Raw genomic sequence first — 16,998 nt, 5'->3', positions numbered from 1 at the left:
CCCAAACTTCCGCCGCTGGTTGTCGAGGGGGTGCCCAGTAAATAACGTGGGCTTCGTTGATCACTGGAAGACGTTTTGGGGAGAGCCTGGTCCGATTAGGAGGGACGGCATCCATCCCACTTTGGACGGAGCTGAACTTCTTTCTAAGAACCTGACCCAGTTTCTTAGTGGACTTGATCCATGAGCCAGAGTTCAGACCAGGGAGCAGAGTCGCAGTCTTACACACTTCTCTGCGCTTCAATCTGAGCAGTCACTCAGCATAATGAACCCTATAGAGACCTTGTCTGCCCCACGGACACAGTTATCTAAGTTAAAGGTAAACAACCCAGGAGTTATAGTCCATCCATCCATTTTCAACCGCTTATCCGGGGTCGGGTCGCGGGGGAGGAGTTATAGTAAATAACTTAATTAATGTTAAAACTAATAATGCAATAGTGCAACAAAATAGGATAATTAAAGGGGGTCTTTTGAATATCAGATCTCTGTCATCTAATATTATTAATATTAATCGCATTACTATTGCTGTCCTCATTAACCAACTTTGCTTCTTTCCTGTATCAAAGGTTTTTACTTTACTTTTTGGGGTTTTCATGTGCCGATGGGAGGGTTTGGGGACAGAGGATGTTGCATGTGTACAGACTGTTATTATTTAATGGTCAAAGTCAAAGCCCAAACAACAGAGAGTACATATTTGTTTTAGATTGAGCAGTGAGGCAGTTGCATAAGCTGATGGTGAGTTCTTTCCATTTATTCCAACCACTTCAAACATTTGTTGTTCACTATTTGTTACTTGTAATGAAGTGAATTCATGCAAAAAACGTGCCTGATTAAGAAGCAGTCATTTCTACACAGTTTAAAATAAAATATTTCTTTGAATGGACCAGATACAGATGCTCCACTTCCACACGGTCAAAGTCTGTTCTTTCTGTGCACATTATCTTTGTGTTTAACGGTCTCCTTTTAACTGTTTCTGGCATTTTCACCAGAACACTAAATGGATGTTGCGGTTGGTTTGGTGGCAGGTGACAGTGCTTCTGTTCTGTGTTTCATCTGCAGATGAAGCTGTCAGTTTTGCTGCTTTTGGCCCTGCAGGCTCTGCACACTGAATCAGGTCAACAGAATCACCTCATTTATGTTTTGCTTAACATTGGATGAGAATAGACACAATACGGAGGGACACATACATATTTGAAAATAGGAATTCACTTCAATATCATCAGAAAAAACACTCAAATAATTCCAAATTAAGTCATATGTATCAATGCTCCTCCCATGACCAATGGGCTTTTTGTGTTTTTAATGGTGTGTTTCACAATATGTAAATGTCTATATTGTGGAAATGTTGTCATGATCGTATCCTAAAAAGGTAATTTGAGTACAAAGAAACATGACTGCTTATCACACTACAGGTCATTTCGCAGACGCTTTTATCCAAAGCAACTTACATTACATTTTTAACCCATGGCTTTCACATCTTTGCCCGGGGAGCAATTAAGTCAAGTCAAGTCAAGTCATTTTATTTTGTATAGCCCAGAATCGCAAATTACAAATTTGCCTCAGAGGGCTTTACAGTCTGTACACATACGACATCCTCTGCCCCGAAACCCACCATCGGCACAGGAAAAACTCCCCAAAAAATGAAAAAACCCTTACAAGAGGGAAAAAAAGGGAAGAAACCTTAGGGAGAACGTCAGAGGAGGGATCCCACTCCCGGGATGGACAGACTACAATGGATGCCATGTGTACAGAATGAACAATGTATAATACATGCAATTCCTATGACAGAAATGATTCAAGTAATTGTGAGTAGTAAGCCAGGCGCACAGCAGGACCACTGCAGAGGCAACCACCATCAGATAGAACCACCATCCACAGAATCCTGTGGGGAGGGAGAGCACAGAGATTTTAGGAGAGGGTAATGTCGGTTTATGAGTAAAGTAATATTATTAATATCTAAAATAATGATGATGATGATGATGATGGCAGCAGCAGGCGTCAGCATGGCCACGGTAGGTGTCAGGACCAGGGTCCTGAAGGAACCACGATCTATGGACCTGATAGGGGCGAAAGCACAAAAAAAACTCCCGGAAAGAAGCTGAATTAGTCATGTGCATTAATAAAACGTGAATTATGGTAGAACGAGAGCGTGAGAGAGGAGCTCGGTGTGTCCTAAGAATTTCCCCGGCATTCTAAGCCTATAGCAGCTTAACTAAGGGCTGGTCCGGACTAACCTGAGCCAGCCCTAACTATAGGCAGAATCAAAGAGGAACGTTTTAAGTTTTACTTTAAAAGAGCTGACCGAATCTGCCCCCCGGACTGAAAGTGGAACCTGGTTCCACAAAAGAGGAGCTTGATAACTGAAGGCTCTGGCCCCCAGCCTACTTTTTAAAACCATAGGAACAACAAGTAACCCAGCATCTATGGAGCGCAGTTGCCTTGTAGGGCAATACGGTGTTACAAGCTCTTGAAGATACAACGGTGCCTCACCAGCAAGTGCCTTGTAGGTGAGGAGAAGTACCTTAAAATCTATTCTTGATTTAACAGGGAGCCAGTGCAGAGAAGTTAATACAGGAGTGATATGATCCCTTTTCTTAGTTCTTGTTAATACACGTGCTGCAGCATTCTGAATCAGCTGGAGAGGCTTAAGAGATTTATAAGAGCAGCCTGATAACAAAGAATTACAGTAGTCCAGTCTGGAAGTGACAAACGCATGAACTAATTTTTCTGCATCACTTTGAGACAGGAAGTTCCTGATTTTTGATATGTTACGTAGATGGAAATAGGCAGTCCTTGAAGTCTTCTTTATATGCGAGTTGAAGGTCATATCCTGGTCGAAGAGAACTCCCAGATTCCTGACGGTGCTGCTGGGTACCAGAGCAATTCCATCCATAAAAACTGTATCACGCGACAGCTGGCTTCGAAGGCGCTCCGGGCCTATCAGGATAACTTCCGTTTTTTCTGAGTTTAGCATCAGGAAGTTGCCAGTCATCCAAGTTTTGATGTCTCCAAGACATTCTTGGAGTCTAACTAACTGGTCCGTCTCTTCTGGCTTGATCGACAGATACAGTTGAGTATCGTCTGCATAACAATGGAAGTTTATGCGGTGTTTCCTGATAAGATCGCCCAAAGGAAGCATATAGAGGGTAAATAAAATCGGTCCAAGTACAGAACCTTGTGGGACTCCGTGACCAACATTGGTGGTCTTTGAGGATTCACCGTTTACAAGCACAAACTGGGATCGGTCCGATAGGTAGGATTTAAACCAGCTGAGTGCAGTTCCTTTGATACCAATTAAATGTTCTAGTCTCTGCAACAGGATACAATGGTCTATGGTATCAAATGCGGCACTGAGGTCCAGCAAGACAAGAAAAGAGATGAGTCCTTGGTCCGATGCAAGTAGAAGATCTGCACCTGACCCCAATTAGGGGTCAGGTGTCTTGCTCAGGGACACTTCGTCATGGGACATGGGGCAGCCAGGACTTGAACCACCAACCTTGTAGTTCCCAGCGCACCCTCTATACTCCCTGCACCACGACGACCCCGTGAAAGGCTTAGGGTTAGGGGTTAGGGGGTCTTTAGACATACCGTAACACTTCTGGGAGATGCATTACTCCTCCTCAGGTTTCTGCTTATTTTTTTCCCACCCTGTGAAGGAGTTTTTGGAGGGAGTTTTACAATTTTGGGCTTAAAAATGTGAATTGGATGGATGCTATTCAGTAAACACTTAAACGTTCTTTCCTGCTGGTTTACAGCCCTGTTCCTGGACCCGAGTCTGGGGGAAAAGGTTCCTAATATCACTGCTAACGGATCAAGAAATCAATCCCGTCCAACTCCCCTGGAGATTGAGACCAAGCTGGACCGATACTCATCGGCCAACATCGATCGAACCAATCTGGAATGGCAGTTCTTTAACCGCTCCGTCCCCAAAGAAGCAGTTTCAATCTACAACCGATATGTTGGGCGGACCGACTATGTTTGCCAGTTCTGGTGCAACGCCGGCTTCTACAGCCCGGGCGTAGATCCTTACTGCCACTACTCCCACAAAGGGAAAGAGTTCAACAGCTTTTTATGGCCATTTGAGATCCTCGTGAACAAAGACAGCTTTGAGTTGTTGGAATGGAAGGATGGCTCTTACGGTTCCGTGTCGCCGCATTCCGTCAAGACCTGCTCCAACGAAGTGTATGTTGGGAAGAACGACTATGGTCTCGGAAAGGTGGATGTTGTAGATCAGGCTTTCTACCTTCCCTGGGAAGGTTCTGAGTATTGGTACAGGTACTACCAGGTCCTGACCATTAGCAAAGACATATACAGTGAGAACTTGTCTGAGGTCAAGTATAACACTTTAGGGGTTAAACCCATCGCTTATCCTCCGGAGACCATGCGCAGGTCTGCTGTCAGTAACTACCAGTGCCAGACAGTGAAAGCGACAGCAACGATCTCAAAGATGAACCAAGTGGAGCACAGGTGGGACACCAGCTATTCCATCACAGTTGGCGTCGAGGCCAGCATCACAGCTAGAATCCCCGAGATTTATTCCGCAACTATCGGGTTTAGCGAGGAGACGACCCACGAGTTCACCAAGGGGACGACCTATATCGAGTCGACCACCCACACCGTTTCTGTTGAGTGCGAAGTCCCACCAAACTACTCCTGTGGTGTCAGTATGGTGGGCTATAAGTACGGGGCAGTCATCCCTTTCACGGCACACCTCAACCGCACCTACAACATTGGGGAAACAAAATCGATGTCCATCTCTGGGACCTACGAAGGTGTCCAAATGACAGAAGTTCGGGTTGTGGTGGATCCCTGTGAGCCCGTACCTGATCCCACGCCCTGTCCCTGAAAGGTCGATGGAAGAGGCTCAAGATTCAATGGATGATCAATTGTTTGCTGGATAGACGTAACATTGTAACGAGGCTGAAGAATGTACCTGCTCAACGTTTTATTCTTAATGTACTCTTAATATATCTTTGTTATGTATTAAATACAATGCCATTCAAACTAATTATGTGTCAGAGTCACTTAAATATTCAATCAGCGTGCATGTTACATTCAGGATCATTAGCATGGTAATGCTAATATAATGTTATTCAGGAATCAGGAGGAATCAGGAATCAGGAAACATTTATTAGCCAAAATATGTCAAACATACAAGGAATTTGTCTTGGCGGTTAGTGCGCGACAGTAGACAGACAAGACAAGACAACATTTTTGTTACTCTACAAAGTAACAAATTGCATAAAGCAGCTTTTATCGAAAGGTGTGTAACCAGATGTTGAAAACAGACAAAAGACAGATTAGTAGTTGAATATACATCTACAAAAAGAATTCCGACCTCCGAAATATTAAAATTATTTAAAAAATAATAAAAATATAAAAAATGTGAAATACTAAAATAAATCAAATATTAATACCATATTAGTGAATGCCCGACAAGCGATTGAGATTATAAACCCACGTTTACTGAGGGAATAAGTCAAGAGAGTCATTTTCTCCTGGACTTCTAAGGGACCAGAGGAGTCGCCCTCTGCCGATTGTTTAGGGTTCATTTTATTGATTTAATAAGAATTGAAGATTTGAAAAACAGGGCTAAAGATCATTTGAGCACTGGATGTTCTTGTCCTCTTACTGAACACTTCTTATTTGCTTGTTGATGCAATTTGAGACTTTTACTTGTATGTGTTTGAGCTTTGATGTTGATGCTTTGCTGGTTTGTTGGTATGTTACTGGTGTTTTTAGGGTGAAATCGATGCTCATCCAGGACGCCTTTGGAAAACTTTCCTGGATGAATAAATGTTGGACAAAAACATAGAAAATTAAAAATGCAGATTCTATGTGATGATGACTGGTAGAGTGATCATTCTTCATGTTGAGATAACCAGCCAATCCTTTTTAGGTTGAATCATTCTGTTTTTAGATGAAATAGTCGGTGAGCTCGATAATAGGACAGCAGAGGGCAGCAACAGGCTGACAGAAGAATGATTCTTTTGGATATTAAATGTTGGCATTACAAAAATCCTGTGCACTGCACATGTATGTATTTATATATGTAACTCTAGATAGTTTTTCATGTTGTAATAGAGCAGTTATCTTTGGACATCAGCTTCCTGTTTGTGTCAAGATTTTCACAATAAACAACTTTGCCGGGGTTTGGGTTTCGAAATTAGTTTTAAGAATTTCACAATAAAAGCAGCCGAGGAGAGGCTTGATTAAGATGATTGAGGCGTTTCTTCAGACTCAGTGGGAACAGAAGGTCGGTCAGTAGCTGCTGGAGCATCAGCTGATCACAGGTTAGTCACATGACTGTGGGTCAGAAAACTCATTTTACACACACACACTGTTTGTTTACTTTATTTCTTTGAAAGAAAAAGTTCTGCACATTTCTGTTCTTTTAGAAAGTTGAAAAAAAGTTTGCCTTGTTTAAAAACACATTTGTTTAAAAACACACATTTAAAAACGAACAAAAATGGCCGTACAGATGAAGTTGGATCCACTCTGCAGAGCGATGAACTCGTTCATTAAATCAGCAACATCCTGGAGATTTAATTCTTTCACCCCAAAGTGAGATTGAAATAAGAAGAACAACCACTTCTTCCCTCTGAGAAGCGTCTGTCTCAAAGTTCATCACAACAACAACAGCAGCATTGTGTGTGTTGTTGTATTTCGCCCCATTGAGGACACGAGGGGTCAGAGTTCACAATGAGTCCAGCTGTGTGTGTGTGTGTTATTTGGTGCGCAGCAGCTCCAGCTGGTCCTGGTACTCGGTGAACAGTCTCTGGAACCTCAGGTTCTCCACCATGACGGGTAAGACCTCCCGCAGCAGCTCGCGCTTCCGCAGGCCCTGAACACACAGACGCACGTTAGCACCGCTAGCTAGCGGTTAGCGACACGGCCTAGAGTACATCAGATGCAGGGAGGACGTCCCTTCATGTCCTCAGAGTCTCTGGAGGACCCCAGTGATCCCTCTACAGCTCCTTCAAACCAGACCCACTGCTTCTGCGCTTACCTTTCACAATAAAAGCCCTGTAACTGGCGACCAGAGCGGAACTCAAATGAACTCAGTCAAGCGTTTCACTTGAAGGAGTAAAATGAAGCACAGCGTTCGTGTCCTCTCAGTGTTTAAGGTCTAAAGACACGAGAGGTTGTGTGGGAGGAACTAGTTTCTCTACCAGCGTGCTGGGCTCCCACGCCATGGCGGCTGATTTGTGGACGGGACCCAGCAGCTCCTTGCAGAGTTCTCGGAGACGATTCTCAGAGCCTGGGGGGGAAACACACACACGTGTTGAAAGCGCTCCTCTACAGCGACCGTCCTCAGGGAGCGTCTTTGGGGCGTACCTTCGCTGACGAGGAAGCGGGCGTAGATGAGCAGCCAGTGACGGTATTCCGCCGCCGACTGCAGCGTCAGAGCCGACGTCAGCTGGTTCTCCAGGAAGGCCAGCGTCATGCTCTGCTGTAGGTGGTGGGGGGTGGAGGAGAGGCGGGACGCCAGCCGCCCGGCGCTGCAGGGACGAGACGTAGAGACACTTCAGCACATTTGTTGCTCGTGTTGTTATCAATAAATTGATCTTGTAAATGACCACTAGCAGTGTTCTTTTATTTTGATGATCCTGTTTCCTACTTAGATTTTATGTGACTTTTATTTTGACATCATACTATCTGCTCACGTGATTAATCGCTCGCGCTCATGCGCACGCTCACATTTGTTCAATAGAAGACACGAGAAGCTAGCTAGCAACTTAATAAGTTAAGCTAATGGCGGCGGACTTCCCTGGATCACCACTTTATAGCAGCCTTTGATATGCGGAGCGAGGTATGTGCTTCATTGTGATTGTATTTCATGTAAATTCATTTCATATAATGACTGTTGCCTGCTATGCTGTTATCCATGTATGCTAAAGTGCATTTGTCAAAGGATTATTTTGTATCTGGCTAAATTGCCTTTGTTATTTCCCTTTTTTGGTTTTCACGGTGTTGGTGTTGGTGCTATGCACACTCATCTCAATTAAAGTACACCCGTCTGGAAACCCTCCCAAGCCTGTTTATTCCAAGTTGAAGGGATGCTGCAGATCTGTTTTACAATTAGGAATCAAATAAGGAGGTATGACGGCATCGCAGCCCTCTGATTGGACCGTGAGATGCCATTAGACCCTCCCCCTCCCTTATGGTGTGGTGTCCTACTTGAGGTTGCGTCCCTGCATAACAGCCAGTGGTCCCGAGGACACAGGTGCATCGTGGGTAGGCAGGCAGCTCCTGAAGTCGGCACACTGGACCATGGAGTCTCCTTTGTCTGCTACCAGAGTCCTGAGAGACAAGGGGGGGGGGGGGGGGAGGGGTTACACCACTCCAGTCCCACTCCGTCGTGTCTCCATGGCAACGCGTCTCACCATGTCTCCAGCGAAGAGCTGAAGCAGTAGGACTTCCCGTTGGACAGGCCGATGACCGGGACCCCCTGCTGGGTCAGCAGCGACTGGGACACCGTGGCATCGGCACCTGTCACTCAAACGCGTAGAGATGAAGAGTGAGACTGAGACGCTTCTACTGACGTCCTCTTCATCACGTCTCTTCCTGCTCACCTGATAAGATGCTCAGCAGAGACTCGTTCTTCACCAGAGCTTTTTGCTTCTGAACGTCCCTGCAGAGAGAAACAGCTGGTCAGCTGATCAACGAGAGCCGCCGGACGCCATGCTGAGAACACGCCCCCCCTGCCCCCCCCCCCACAGAAACATCTAATCAGTAAAAAGAGTCACAAAAACAGTCACTGACCAGACGGACAGCGTCGCTCCGGCCGTCAGCGCCATGACGAGGTGGGCGTGGCCAGCTGGATGGCCGGGAGGAGCCGCCGCCCACAAGAAGAGAAGACCGACAACATCCTGTCCTGGCAGGCCACGGCGAGGACGTCGCTGGAGGGAAACACCGATGCGTTCAAGTGTCCATCCCTTTAACGTTGTGGGTGGAGCTACACGAGTAGCCTGTTCGGCCCTCAGACCCCTCCCCCTCCTCGAGGGTCTCGTACCTGCTCCCTGCTGCCGTGACCACTGAGCTGGGCAGCAGCGTGTTCCACTCCCGTCCGTCCCTGGAGCAGCGCAGCTGGCTGAGCTTGGACCCGGCGACCAGCGACACCTCGTTCTCCACCTCCAGGAACACCGGCGGCTCGGCGCTCACCTGCAGACGCCACACACCTCAGTCAATGGGGGGCCGGGGGGCACAGACCCGTGTGGGAAATGGAAAGTCTTTGTTGAGCTTGTTTCTCTGGGAGCATGGGGTCGTGGCCGGGCCTCAGCCCCAGGGAGGAGGAGGGGCCCGGGGAGGAGTCGGAGCTGAGCTGGGAGGTGAGCTGGTTGGACATGGAGGAGCCCGAGGGCAGGATGGGGGCGCTGTTGAAGAGCGCCGGGGAGAAGTCGCTGCAGAGAGAAGAAGAAGACGATGAAGATGAAGATGAAGGGACGGTTAGCTGGTGTTATTTTTCTTGGGTCTGAGCCCGCCGGGCCGCCATAGTGTCTCCTGTGTCCTCCTACCCCGTGTCCAGCTGAGCGATGCAGAGCGGCGTGATCCGCCTCCGGCCGTCGGGGGTCCTCGTCTCCACCTGCTTCTTCAGAAGGTTCTGCAAAAACATCTGCTTCAGCTGTGGAAACATCTGGGCCTGTTCATACCTCACCGCACAAACATCTGGGCCTGTTCGTACCTCACCGCACAAACATCTGGGCCTGTTCATACCTCACCGCACAAACATCTGGGCCTGTTCGTACCTTCCTGACAAACATCTGGGCCTGTTCATACCTTCCTGACAAACATCTGGGCCTGTTCGTACCTCACTGACAAACATCTGGGCCTGTTTGTACCTCACTGACAAACATCTGGGCCTGAGTCTCACGTCTCCGTTTTCACAGCACAATACGGCCGTTATTAAAAGGAAGAACGTTTACGAGAGAACGGATTAGATTGAAGAGCTTTTAAATATGAGCGCTTGTACAAGCCGTCATTGGCGGACTATGAGGACGCCGGATGGCCTCTGATTCATGGGGGGAGATCTCCACAAACGAGGGGAACAAAGTCGTGGAGGAAAATACGGGACAAATGTGTCTTTGAAGAAAAGCAGCAGTGTGGATGCACGGGGGAATAAAGTCTATGATCAATAAATAAAGCAACCAGCGACTTCCACACACAAAGACGTGACTCTCTAGGTCGTCTTCTACAAAACACGTGACTCCACCTGTTGTTCTGGAGGTGAATCGCTCTGCAACACACGCAAGACTTTACAACCAGGAAGTGAAACGACGTAAAGACGCAGAAACACGCGGCGGCCTTTAGTTTCTGAAGGAAAACTCAGAAGAGACTTGCTGATGCATTGAAGGGACTCACGTGGGGACGAGCGAGTCCACATGAGGTTCAATTTGAGGCCTAGAAAAGAGAGTTACAGTTTTTTTTATTGCTAAACGTCAGCGGGCACAACTGGAGTCACATGTGCAAAACTCTGACTCCAGTCTGCAGCAGCAACAGTCACCTGAGCTCAACCGCTCACATCACCTGCACAACTCACTGCAAGCAACACAACTCTCAACACAAACAGGCTCAGTGCAGCAAACACTGTGAGAACACACACTGTCACTCACACACTGAGAGTACAAACACACAAAATACTCACTGTTCATCTTTACACTTTCAACCACTTCAGTGACGTCATACAAAGTAAGATTTTCTTCAAAGAAAAGAGTCACATTCTTTCACGTGATTTATTACATTTTTAGAATAAAACAATTCTTTAAGGTAAATGAAAATGAGCCGTTTGCTTCAATCGTCTGTAGTAATTTACAGAATTACAGTAATGAGAAAAAGGTAGAAAGTAAAAGTACAGACTGTAATGTGAACAAATAAGTGAGGGCTGATCTGCCTCTGTAGCATCAGGACACAGGTTCTCATCACCATCACATCTGATGTTCTCTCTCCATCAACCTGGGGAAGAACCTTCTGGAAGCCTCGTCCATCCCTGGCCGTCCTCTGGACTCGTGTCCTCACATCCGGCTTCCCAAAGAGACATCTGGTCATGTGGGTGGAGACCAAACACCTTCCACCTCCAGGCAGAGAGAAACTGGGTTGAGGAAGGGTGAATATGCAGGCAGGTACAAAACCATAAATCTGCCATGTGCTGCAAACCAATCTGACAGCTGCAGAGTGGTGAAAAGCAACGTTATCACGTTTGATCATAATAATAAATAAACAGTTTTTCTTTACAGAATATTTAGTGAAGTCCCTTTATTAAACGTGTTTCATCACAATACAACAAAAAAATCAATCAAATAAAATTGTTTCTCTGTAAGATTGTTAAGGAAAGTTTCTGTAAACTTGGTTTTCGCACTTTATTGGAAATAGCCGTTGCTGCCAGTCGTTTAACCGTTTTTCTTTTTTTTTTTTTACAGTGTGCCAATTAGGGAACTCAAAATAAAAGCGTGGGTAATTTGATCCTAACTGTAAAATAAGAATTTAATTCCTTTTTTTTAATCTCAATCTTTGCTTTGCTGTACCTTTAGCCGTCTTTCCAATGAATGTATCTTTGCCATCACGCACAGGTAGGAGTGACGTTTTTACGCAGACACACAAATACTTTCCGACGATTATTGCAGTTGAGACTAGTGGTTTTATTGCAGTACATAGTACAGATGAATATACTGGTTGATTGTGATCTGTGGACTCCAATTCCTGGTCTACACGGCCATCATGGAGTCCATCCTCTGCTCCTCCATCACCGTCTGGTACGCTGCAGCCACAGCCAAGGACAAGGGCAGGCTGCAGCGTGTCATCCGCTCTGCAGAGAGGCTGATCGGCTGCAATCTGCCGTCCCTGCAGGACTTGTTCGCTTCCAGGTCTCTGAAGCAGCTAAAAAGATGGTAGCCGACCCCTCTCACCCCGGACAAAACCTGTTTGTGCCCCTTCCATCTGGCAGGAGGCTGAGGTCCATCAGGACTACGACCTCCCGCCACACCAACAGTTTCTTCCCGTCGGCAGTCGGGCTCATGAACAGAGCCGGTCCCCCACTGACTGACTATAACACTCCACCGGTCACTCCCCCTCACACTGCACACGTCACTTTAACTGCAATTCATCACTTTGTTACTTGTTCATTAGTGCACTTTATGCTTAATATTTTTCTTTTTAACTTTGTAATATTTAAAATTTTTAACTTTATTCCCCTGTTTTATACTAACCCATAGCCTTATTCTACTAACCCATTGCATTAGTATTTCATTCTACTTTATTTTATTACCGGTGCACTGTTGTCTTGTCTGTCTACTGTCGCGCACTAACCGTCAAGACAAATTCCTTGTATGTTTGGCATATTTATTATTTGGCACAAATAAATGTTTCCTGATTCCTGGTGATCTGTGGTCTGGGAGAACTGTGTGTGCTCCCCCTACGTGTGTCCGCCACTTCTTGTCACCTGTGCCCCTCATATACAACCATGTGCATCTAATCACTGCCACCTAGTGTCCAAAATATTAATATATCTAAACAAAATAAAATAGCATGCCAACAATAAACATAAATGGCTCCTACATGTGTCGTGAGTTTATTAACTTCAACCTCCCCCTTTAAAAATGTCAGTTCAGCCTGCAGCTTTTCTAGCAATGCATTTGAGCCCTAAGTGTCATTCAGCTATCAAACATGGTGCTTTTAATTTTTTGTATTTTCAGCAGTTCTTTGCATTCATTTCAGCTTTCATTATCCACACATTATATCAGCAGGAAAGGAATTTAATACTTGGGTCTAATATATCAAGTAGTAGTATGGAATGGAATGTAGTATTATGGTTGTGCAGTGCCCAAGTGAATGGGGAATGCAACAAAGGTCTAGGATGTAAATTGATTTCGGTTTTCAGAAGTTGGAGAAATACGGAACTGCCTTATGTGGTGGAAATTTGTGGATTTAGCCCTTGTGAGAAATCAAAAGTATCTTGAGGTTGCTTTGTGATTAAGTATTTATTGCTAACTTGAATATAGAAAAATGATGAAGAATACAGAAATCATCACCACAAGTCGTAAGTACAGACAGAAGTGACCCTCCCTTAATGGACCCAGTCAATTAAACATTTAAAAGGTCAGGCACGTGTGGTTCCATTTGTGTCTTATCTCACCCTGGACTGCCTTTGGTCACAGGCTCACATGAAAGGTCACATTCCTGAGAGCCTCACCAATTTCCCCCGACATCTTACTACAAATGTCTTTCAGGACAAGGCTCGGCCTTGGGAATCGGTGTACAGCGTTCCACCACAGCCGAAGCTTCTCCAGCATCCACGCCGGTGTAGGTCCCAGTGATGAACGTCGATGTGACCTCCCCGTTTGTGAATCGGCGAGTGAGGCGAGCAGTGAAAGGGATATTGGCCTTGTACCTATGCACCACCGTTTGGACCCTGCAGTAATGGTTGGGCGGGACTGTGACAGTCAGAGGCATAGACTGGGTGGTTGTGTCTGTCCTTGTGTTTCCTCTTGAGAATGTGGATGTCTTTTCACTGCTGATCGAAATAGTTGTAGACGCGATATTGGGGATTCCTCCCGTGAAGCTCGTGCTGAATCCGAATTTGGTGGAGGAGCTGAAGTCGAACCTTGTCTGTGTCTGACGTGTCACTGAGACAGTCGGGGATTTCACTACTGAACTGCACTCATTGTTGGTGACAGTAGTAGTGAACAGGGACTCTGGAGGATACTTAATGACATTCACACCAATGTCGTAGTTGATTTCAGAGATGTGCTCGCTGATTACATCTTTTCTATAGGTCAGGACCTGGTAGGTCTTGTAAAAATACTCAGAACCCTCCCAAGGAAGGAAGAACGCCTCATTCCTAACATGTACCTTCCCAAGACCAAACTTATTCTTGGCAACATATATGTCCACACCGGAACAAGTTTTGACTGAATGTTCAGGCACTGAACCCCGAGAGCCGTCCTTCCACTCTAGCATCTCAAAGTTATCTTTGTTCACCAAGATCTCAAAGTTAGAGACTTTATGCTCTTTGTTATAGTAAGGGTATTGGCAGTAACTTCCCTTGCCTGAGTTGTAGAAACCTGCATGACACCCGTACTTGCAGACGACATCAACACGATTCTCATAGTCGTTCCAAATGGAAACAGAACCGTCGGGCAGAGATCCGCTCCATTGGACCCATTTCAGGCTTGGGCTACCATCAAACAAGATGGAAGGTTCAGTCTGTCTCTTTTGTCGTGACATTCGAGAAGACCGAGGAACTCGAGCTATTGGCATTGTTGTGTTGGAGTTGTTGTCAGGCGTCCTGTCCCTTGGGGCGAGTTCCAGTATGGGGACTGGGGGGAAGAAAGGGAACATACAGTATGTCAGTGTCATCCATATCATTTATTGCAGTTGCAGAATAAATAGTATTTGGTTAAACTTTAACACATTGTGTTTCATCAATCCACTAGCTTGAGCATTTTTATGTCATTTCATGTTTGGATCCTCTTACGTAAATATCTACTCTCACAGCTAAAATGTTTCTTAAACAGGTATTTCCAGTCTAAATTGAGTGAATAGGTAACAAACAAATATCCTTTTTGTTCTTGATAAAAGAGAAGAAATACCACTCTTCCTTGAGCCATCGTGAAGAGTGGCCGCAGACAGAGCCGGCAGGACCAGCAGAAACAACACCGACATCTGGAGACAAAATCCGTCCAAAACCATGAGTACATCTTATGTCCTTGTTTATGACACCCTAAAAATCACTAAAGCAGCCACTCCCACAGACTTGTTTGAGAACTGTAAACTGGCTTCTACATTCTTCTTTCAAACATCATGACAATGGACAGGATGAACAAAGACATTCTGAAACTGAAAAAGGGACCAGACACGAGGTGGTAATAGGGACCAGGATTTGTATCGCAATCCATATCCAAATAACTACAGGTCTAATGGGTGATCATCGGGGAAGAGAGTGCATATTTGTTTTTGAGCAGGAAGACAGTTACATAAGCCGGGACACGTTGGACTGTTTTTTAAAATCTGATGGGAAGTGCTTCTAAATTAATTTCAAATACTTTTAACATTTGGTGTTCACTATTCGTTAGTTTTAACGAAGACACGTGCCTGATTGAAAAACAGTCATTTCCACACAGTTTGAAATAAAATATGTCTTTGAATAGACCAGATACAGACGCTCCACTTCCACAAGGTCAAAGTCCGTTCTTTCTGTGTGCATTACCTTTGTGTTTGTGTCTCCTTTTAACTGTTTCTGCATAAAGCACAATGTTTGTACATTTCTGCATTTGCCGCAATCTGAATGTTTTCTTTGGTGTGTCACATCATGTTTAGCTATTCCTCTACACTTCCTATTACTACAACTTCCTCTTCACTTCTTACATGTACCATGTCGTTGTCGTGGCGCAGGGGTTAGAGAAGGTGTGCTGGGAAGCACAAGGTTGGTGGTTCAATTCCGGGCTGCCCCATGTTCCATGTCGAAGTGTCCCTGAGCAAGACACCTAACCCCTAATTGCTCCCTGGGCAAAAATGTGAAAAATAATAAAATAATAAAAGCGTCTGCTAAATGACCTGTAATGTAATATACCATTATCCGTAGCCCCTTACGGACAATGGTACATGCAAGAAGTGTAGTATATTTAATCGGTTGGAGGTGAGGCTCAGTGAGTTAGAAGCACGTCTCGGCACCATGGAAGCTCAGTCGTTAGATTAGATTCCAACTTTCTTGTCATTGCACAGAGTACTGAGTGCAAGTACTGAGGCAGTTTAGTATCCAACCAGAATTGCAAAATAGCAAAAAGTGCAGAGTATGTGCATATGTAAAGTGTAATAAGTGAATGAATATATATGTACAGTAAGAAATAGATACGCAATCCCGATATGCAATATGAACAGTAAGAAATGGACATGTTAGCCGCAGCAGTTAGCCAGCCCACCCCCGTAGGGCCACATAGACGTGGCGTTCGCTCCTGCTAGCCGTCCCCCCCGAGCGGCCGGGAGGCCGGGTGACTGTCCGGAGTAAGCATAAGTCTAAGTGGAAGCACACGGTTAACCACCAACCACCTCACGCTTCAAACCGCTTCTCCCCACTCAGCGACACACCCGCTGAGAAGCCACCTCTGGTGATCGGTAGCTCCATTTTGAGGAACCAGAAGATAAACCAGGGACCATAGTTACATGTGTACCGGGGGCCAGAGCCGGCGACATTGAGTCTGATCTTAAACTGCTGGCTAAGGATAAACGTAAATACAGTAAGATTGTAATTCACGTCGGCGGTGACTTACGGTTACGTCGCCCGGAGGTCACTGTTGAGACGGACAAAAATAACTACTACTGAATGTTTAAAGTCAAAGCGGATACTTTATTTAACCCAAGAAGTGTTGCGTCCTGCAGTTAAACGTGCACGGACCGAGCATCCGCTGAAAGGTTCAGCAGAATCTAAGGCCCTTAAGCAGAGCGCGCCACAAAGTTTTATAGCTCTTAAGGGCATTTGTGATTGGTTCAGACAGCAGGTGGAGGGGGCTCTTTCCGAGGCCCTCATTGGAGCACAGGGCGGTCCCGCCCTCTTGGCTCACGTTCCCGGCAGGTCATCACTACATGTTGTCCTACATTACGTGTGTGCGTGTAGACGTGTTCCTCACGTGTCTCATACTTGTCCATCACACGGGGGCGGGCCCTATAGTGTCCCACTCAGAGTATACCACCGTCTGCGTGAGTTTTACACACATTACAGCTATAAGTTTGGCATCAATAAAGCATAACATTTAAATAAATCGCACATCACTAAAGTCAATGTGGAATCGGTGTGTACACGGCAAAATTCTTAGTTAGTTTTCCAATCTTACGCAAAAGTGTTGAAGTGCAGAGTTGAAATCACACTGCAAAAAGTTGATTCAACTCTTACAGAGTCAATTGTACAAAAGAGCTGGAGTGATTATCCAGTGTCAAGATCAGATTAATTGTCGACACTTAGTAGAGTTAAATGAAATCTGTGACAGGTTGGAAATGTAACTGTACAGTGTC

The 16,998-nt window shown here is 45.5% G+C and overlaps 3 protein-coding genes and 1 pseudogene across 4 annotated transcripts; 1 reads left to right on the top strand and 3 right to left on the bottom strand.

Moving 5' to 3' along the window:
• The first annotated feature begins 274 nt into the window (after positions 1-274).
• LOC144386251 (natterin-3-like) lies at positions 275-5,005 on the top strand. Its single transcript, XM_078086388.1, has 3 exons — positions 275-732; positions 1,057-1,111; positions 3,753-5,005. The coding sequence occupies exons 1-3, from the start codon at positions 730-732 to the stop codon at positions 4,841-4,843; spliced, it is 1,149 nt and encodes a 382-aa protein (XP_077942514.1). The 5' UTR covers positions 275-729; the 3' UTR covers positions 4,844-5,005.
• Positions 5,006-6,335: 1,330 nt separating this feature from the next.
• LOC144386253 (protein HIRA-like) lies at positions 6,336-9,180 on the bottom strand (annotated as a pseudogene). Its single transcript, XR_013451942.1, has 8 exons — positions 9,014-9,180; positions 8,764-8,900; positions 8,574-8,632; positions 8,385-8,490; positions 8,179-8,301; positions 7,336-7,499; positions 7,170-7,258; positions 6,336-6,841 (listed from the first exon to the last, which is right to left on the bottom strand). The product of XR_013451942.1 is annotated as a protein HIRA-like (transcript).
• LOC144386252 (protein HIRA-like) lies at positions 9,180-9,670 on the bottom strand. The gene is made up of 2 exons (XM_078086389.1): positions 9,516-9,670; positions 9,180-9,401 (listed from the first exon to the last, which is right to left on the bottom strand). Exons 1-2 carry the CDS (start codon positions 9,632-9,634, stop codon positions 9,185-9,187), a joined length of 336 nt encoding a protein of 111 aa, XP_077942515.1. The 5' UTR covers positions 9,635-9,670; the 3' UTR covers positions 9,180-9,184.
• Positions 9,671-12,952: 3,282 nt separating this feature from the next.
• Positions 12,953-16,602, bottom strand: LOC144386250 (natterin-3-like). Its single transcript, XM_078086387.1, has 3 exons — positions 16,260-16,602; positions 14,583-14,655; positions 12,953-14,309 (listed from the first exon to the last, which is right to left on the bottom strand). Exons 2-3 carry the CDS (start codon positions 14,653-14,655, stop codon positions 13,204-13,206), a joined length of 1,179 nt encoding a protein of 392 aa, XP_077942513.1. The 5' UTR covers positions 16,260-16,602; the 3' UTR covers positions 12,953-13,203.
• Between the last annotated feature and the right edge of the window lie 396 nt (positions 16,603-16,998).

The sequence above is a fragment of the Gasterosteus aculeatus genome, chromosome 13 (genome assembly GCF_964276395.1).
Source record: "Gasterosteus aculeatus chromosome 13, fGasAcu3.hap1.1, whole genome shotgun sequence".
NCBI lineage: Eukaryota > Metazoa > Chordata > Actinopteri > Perciformes > Gasterosteidae > Gasterosteus > Gasterosteus aculeatus.
Note: the sequence above shows the minus strand (reverse complement) of the source record. Positions and strands in the feature narration are given on the sequence as shown.

Bases quoted from the DNA above. Each gene is read 5' to 3' on its own strand.
- LOC144386252 (XM_078086389.1), bottom strand. From the start codon at position 9,634: ATGTTTCCACAGCTGAAGCAGATGTTTTTGCAGAACCTTCTGAAGAAG. The intron at 9,402-9,515 runs GTAGGAGGACAC...TTCTCTCTGCAG, and splicing joins ATCGCTCAGCTGGACACGGG to CGACTTCTCCCCGGCGCTCT.
- LOC144386251 (XM_078086388.1), top strand. The intron at 1,112-3,752 runs GTCAACAGAATC...GCTGGTTTACAG, and splicing joins GGCTCTGCACACTGAATCAG to CCCTGTTCCTGGACCCGAGT.
- LOC144386250 (XM_078086387.1), bottom strand. From the start codon at position 14,655: ATGTCGGTGTTGTTTCTGCTGGTCCTGCCGGCTCTGTCTGCGGCCACT. The intron at 14,310-14,582 runs GTATTTCTTCTC...TCTTCCCCCCAG, and splicing joins CGATGGCTCAAGGAAGAGTG to TCCCCATACTGGAACTCGCC.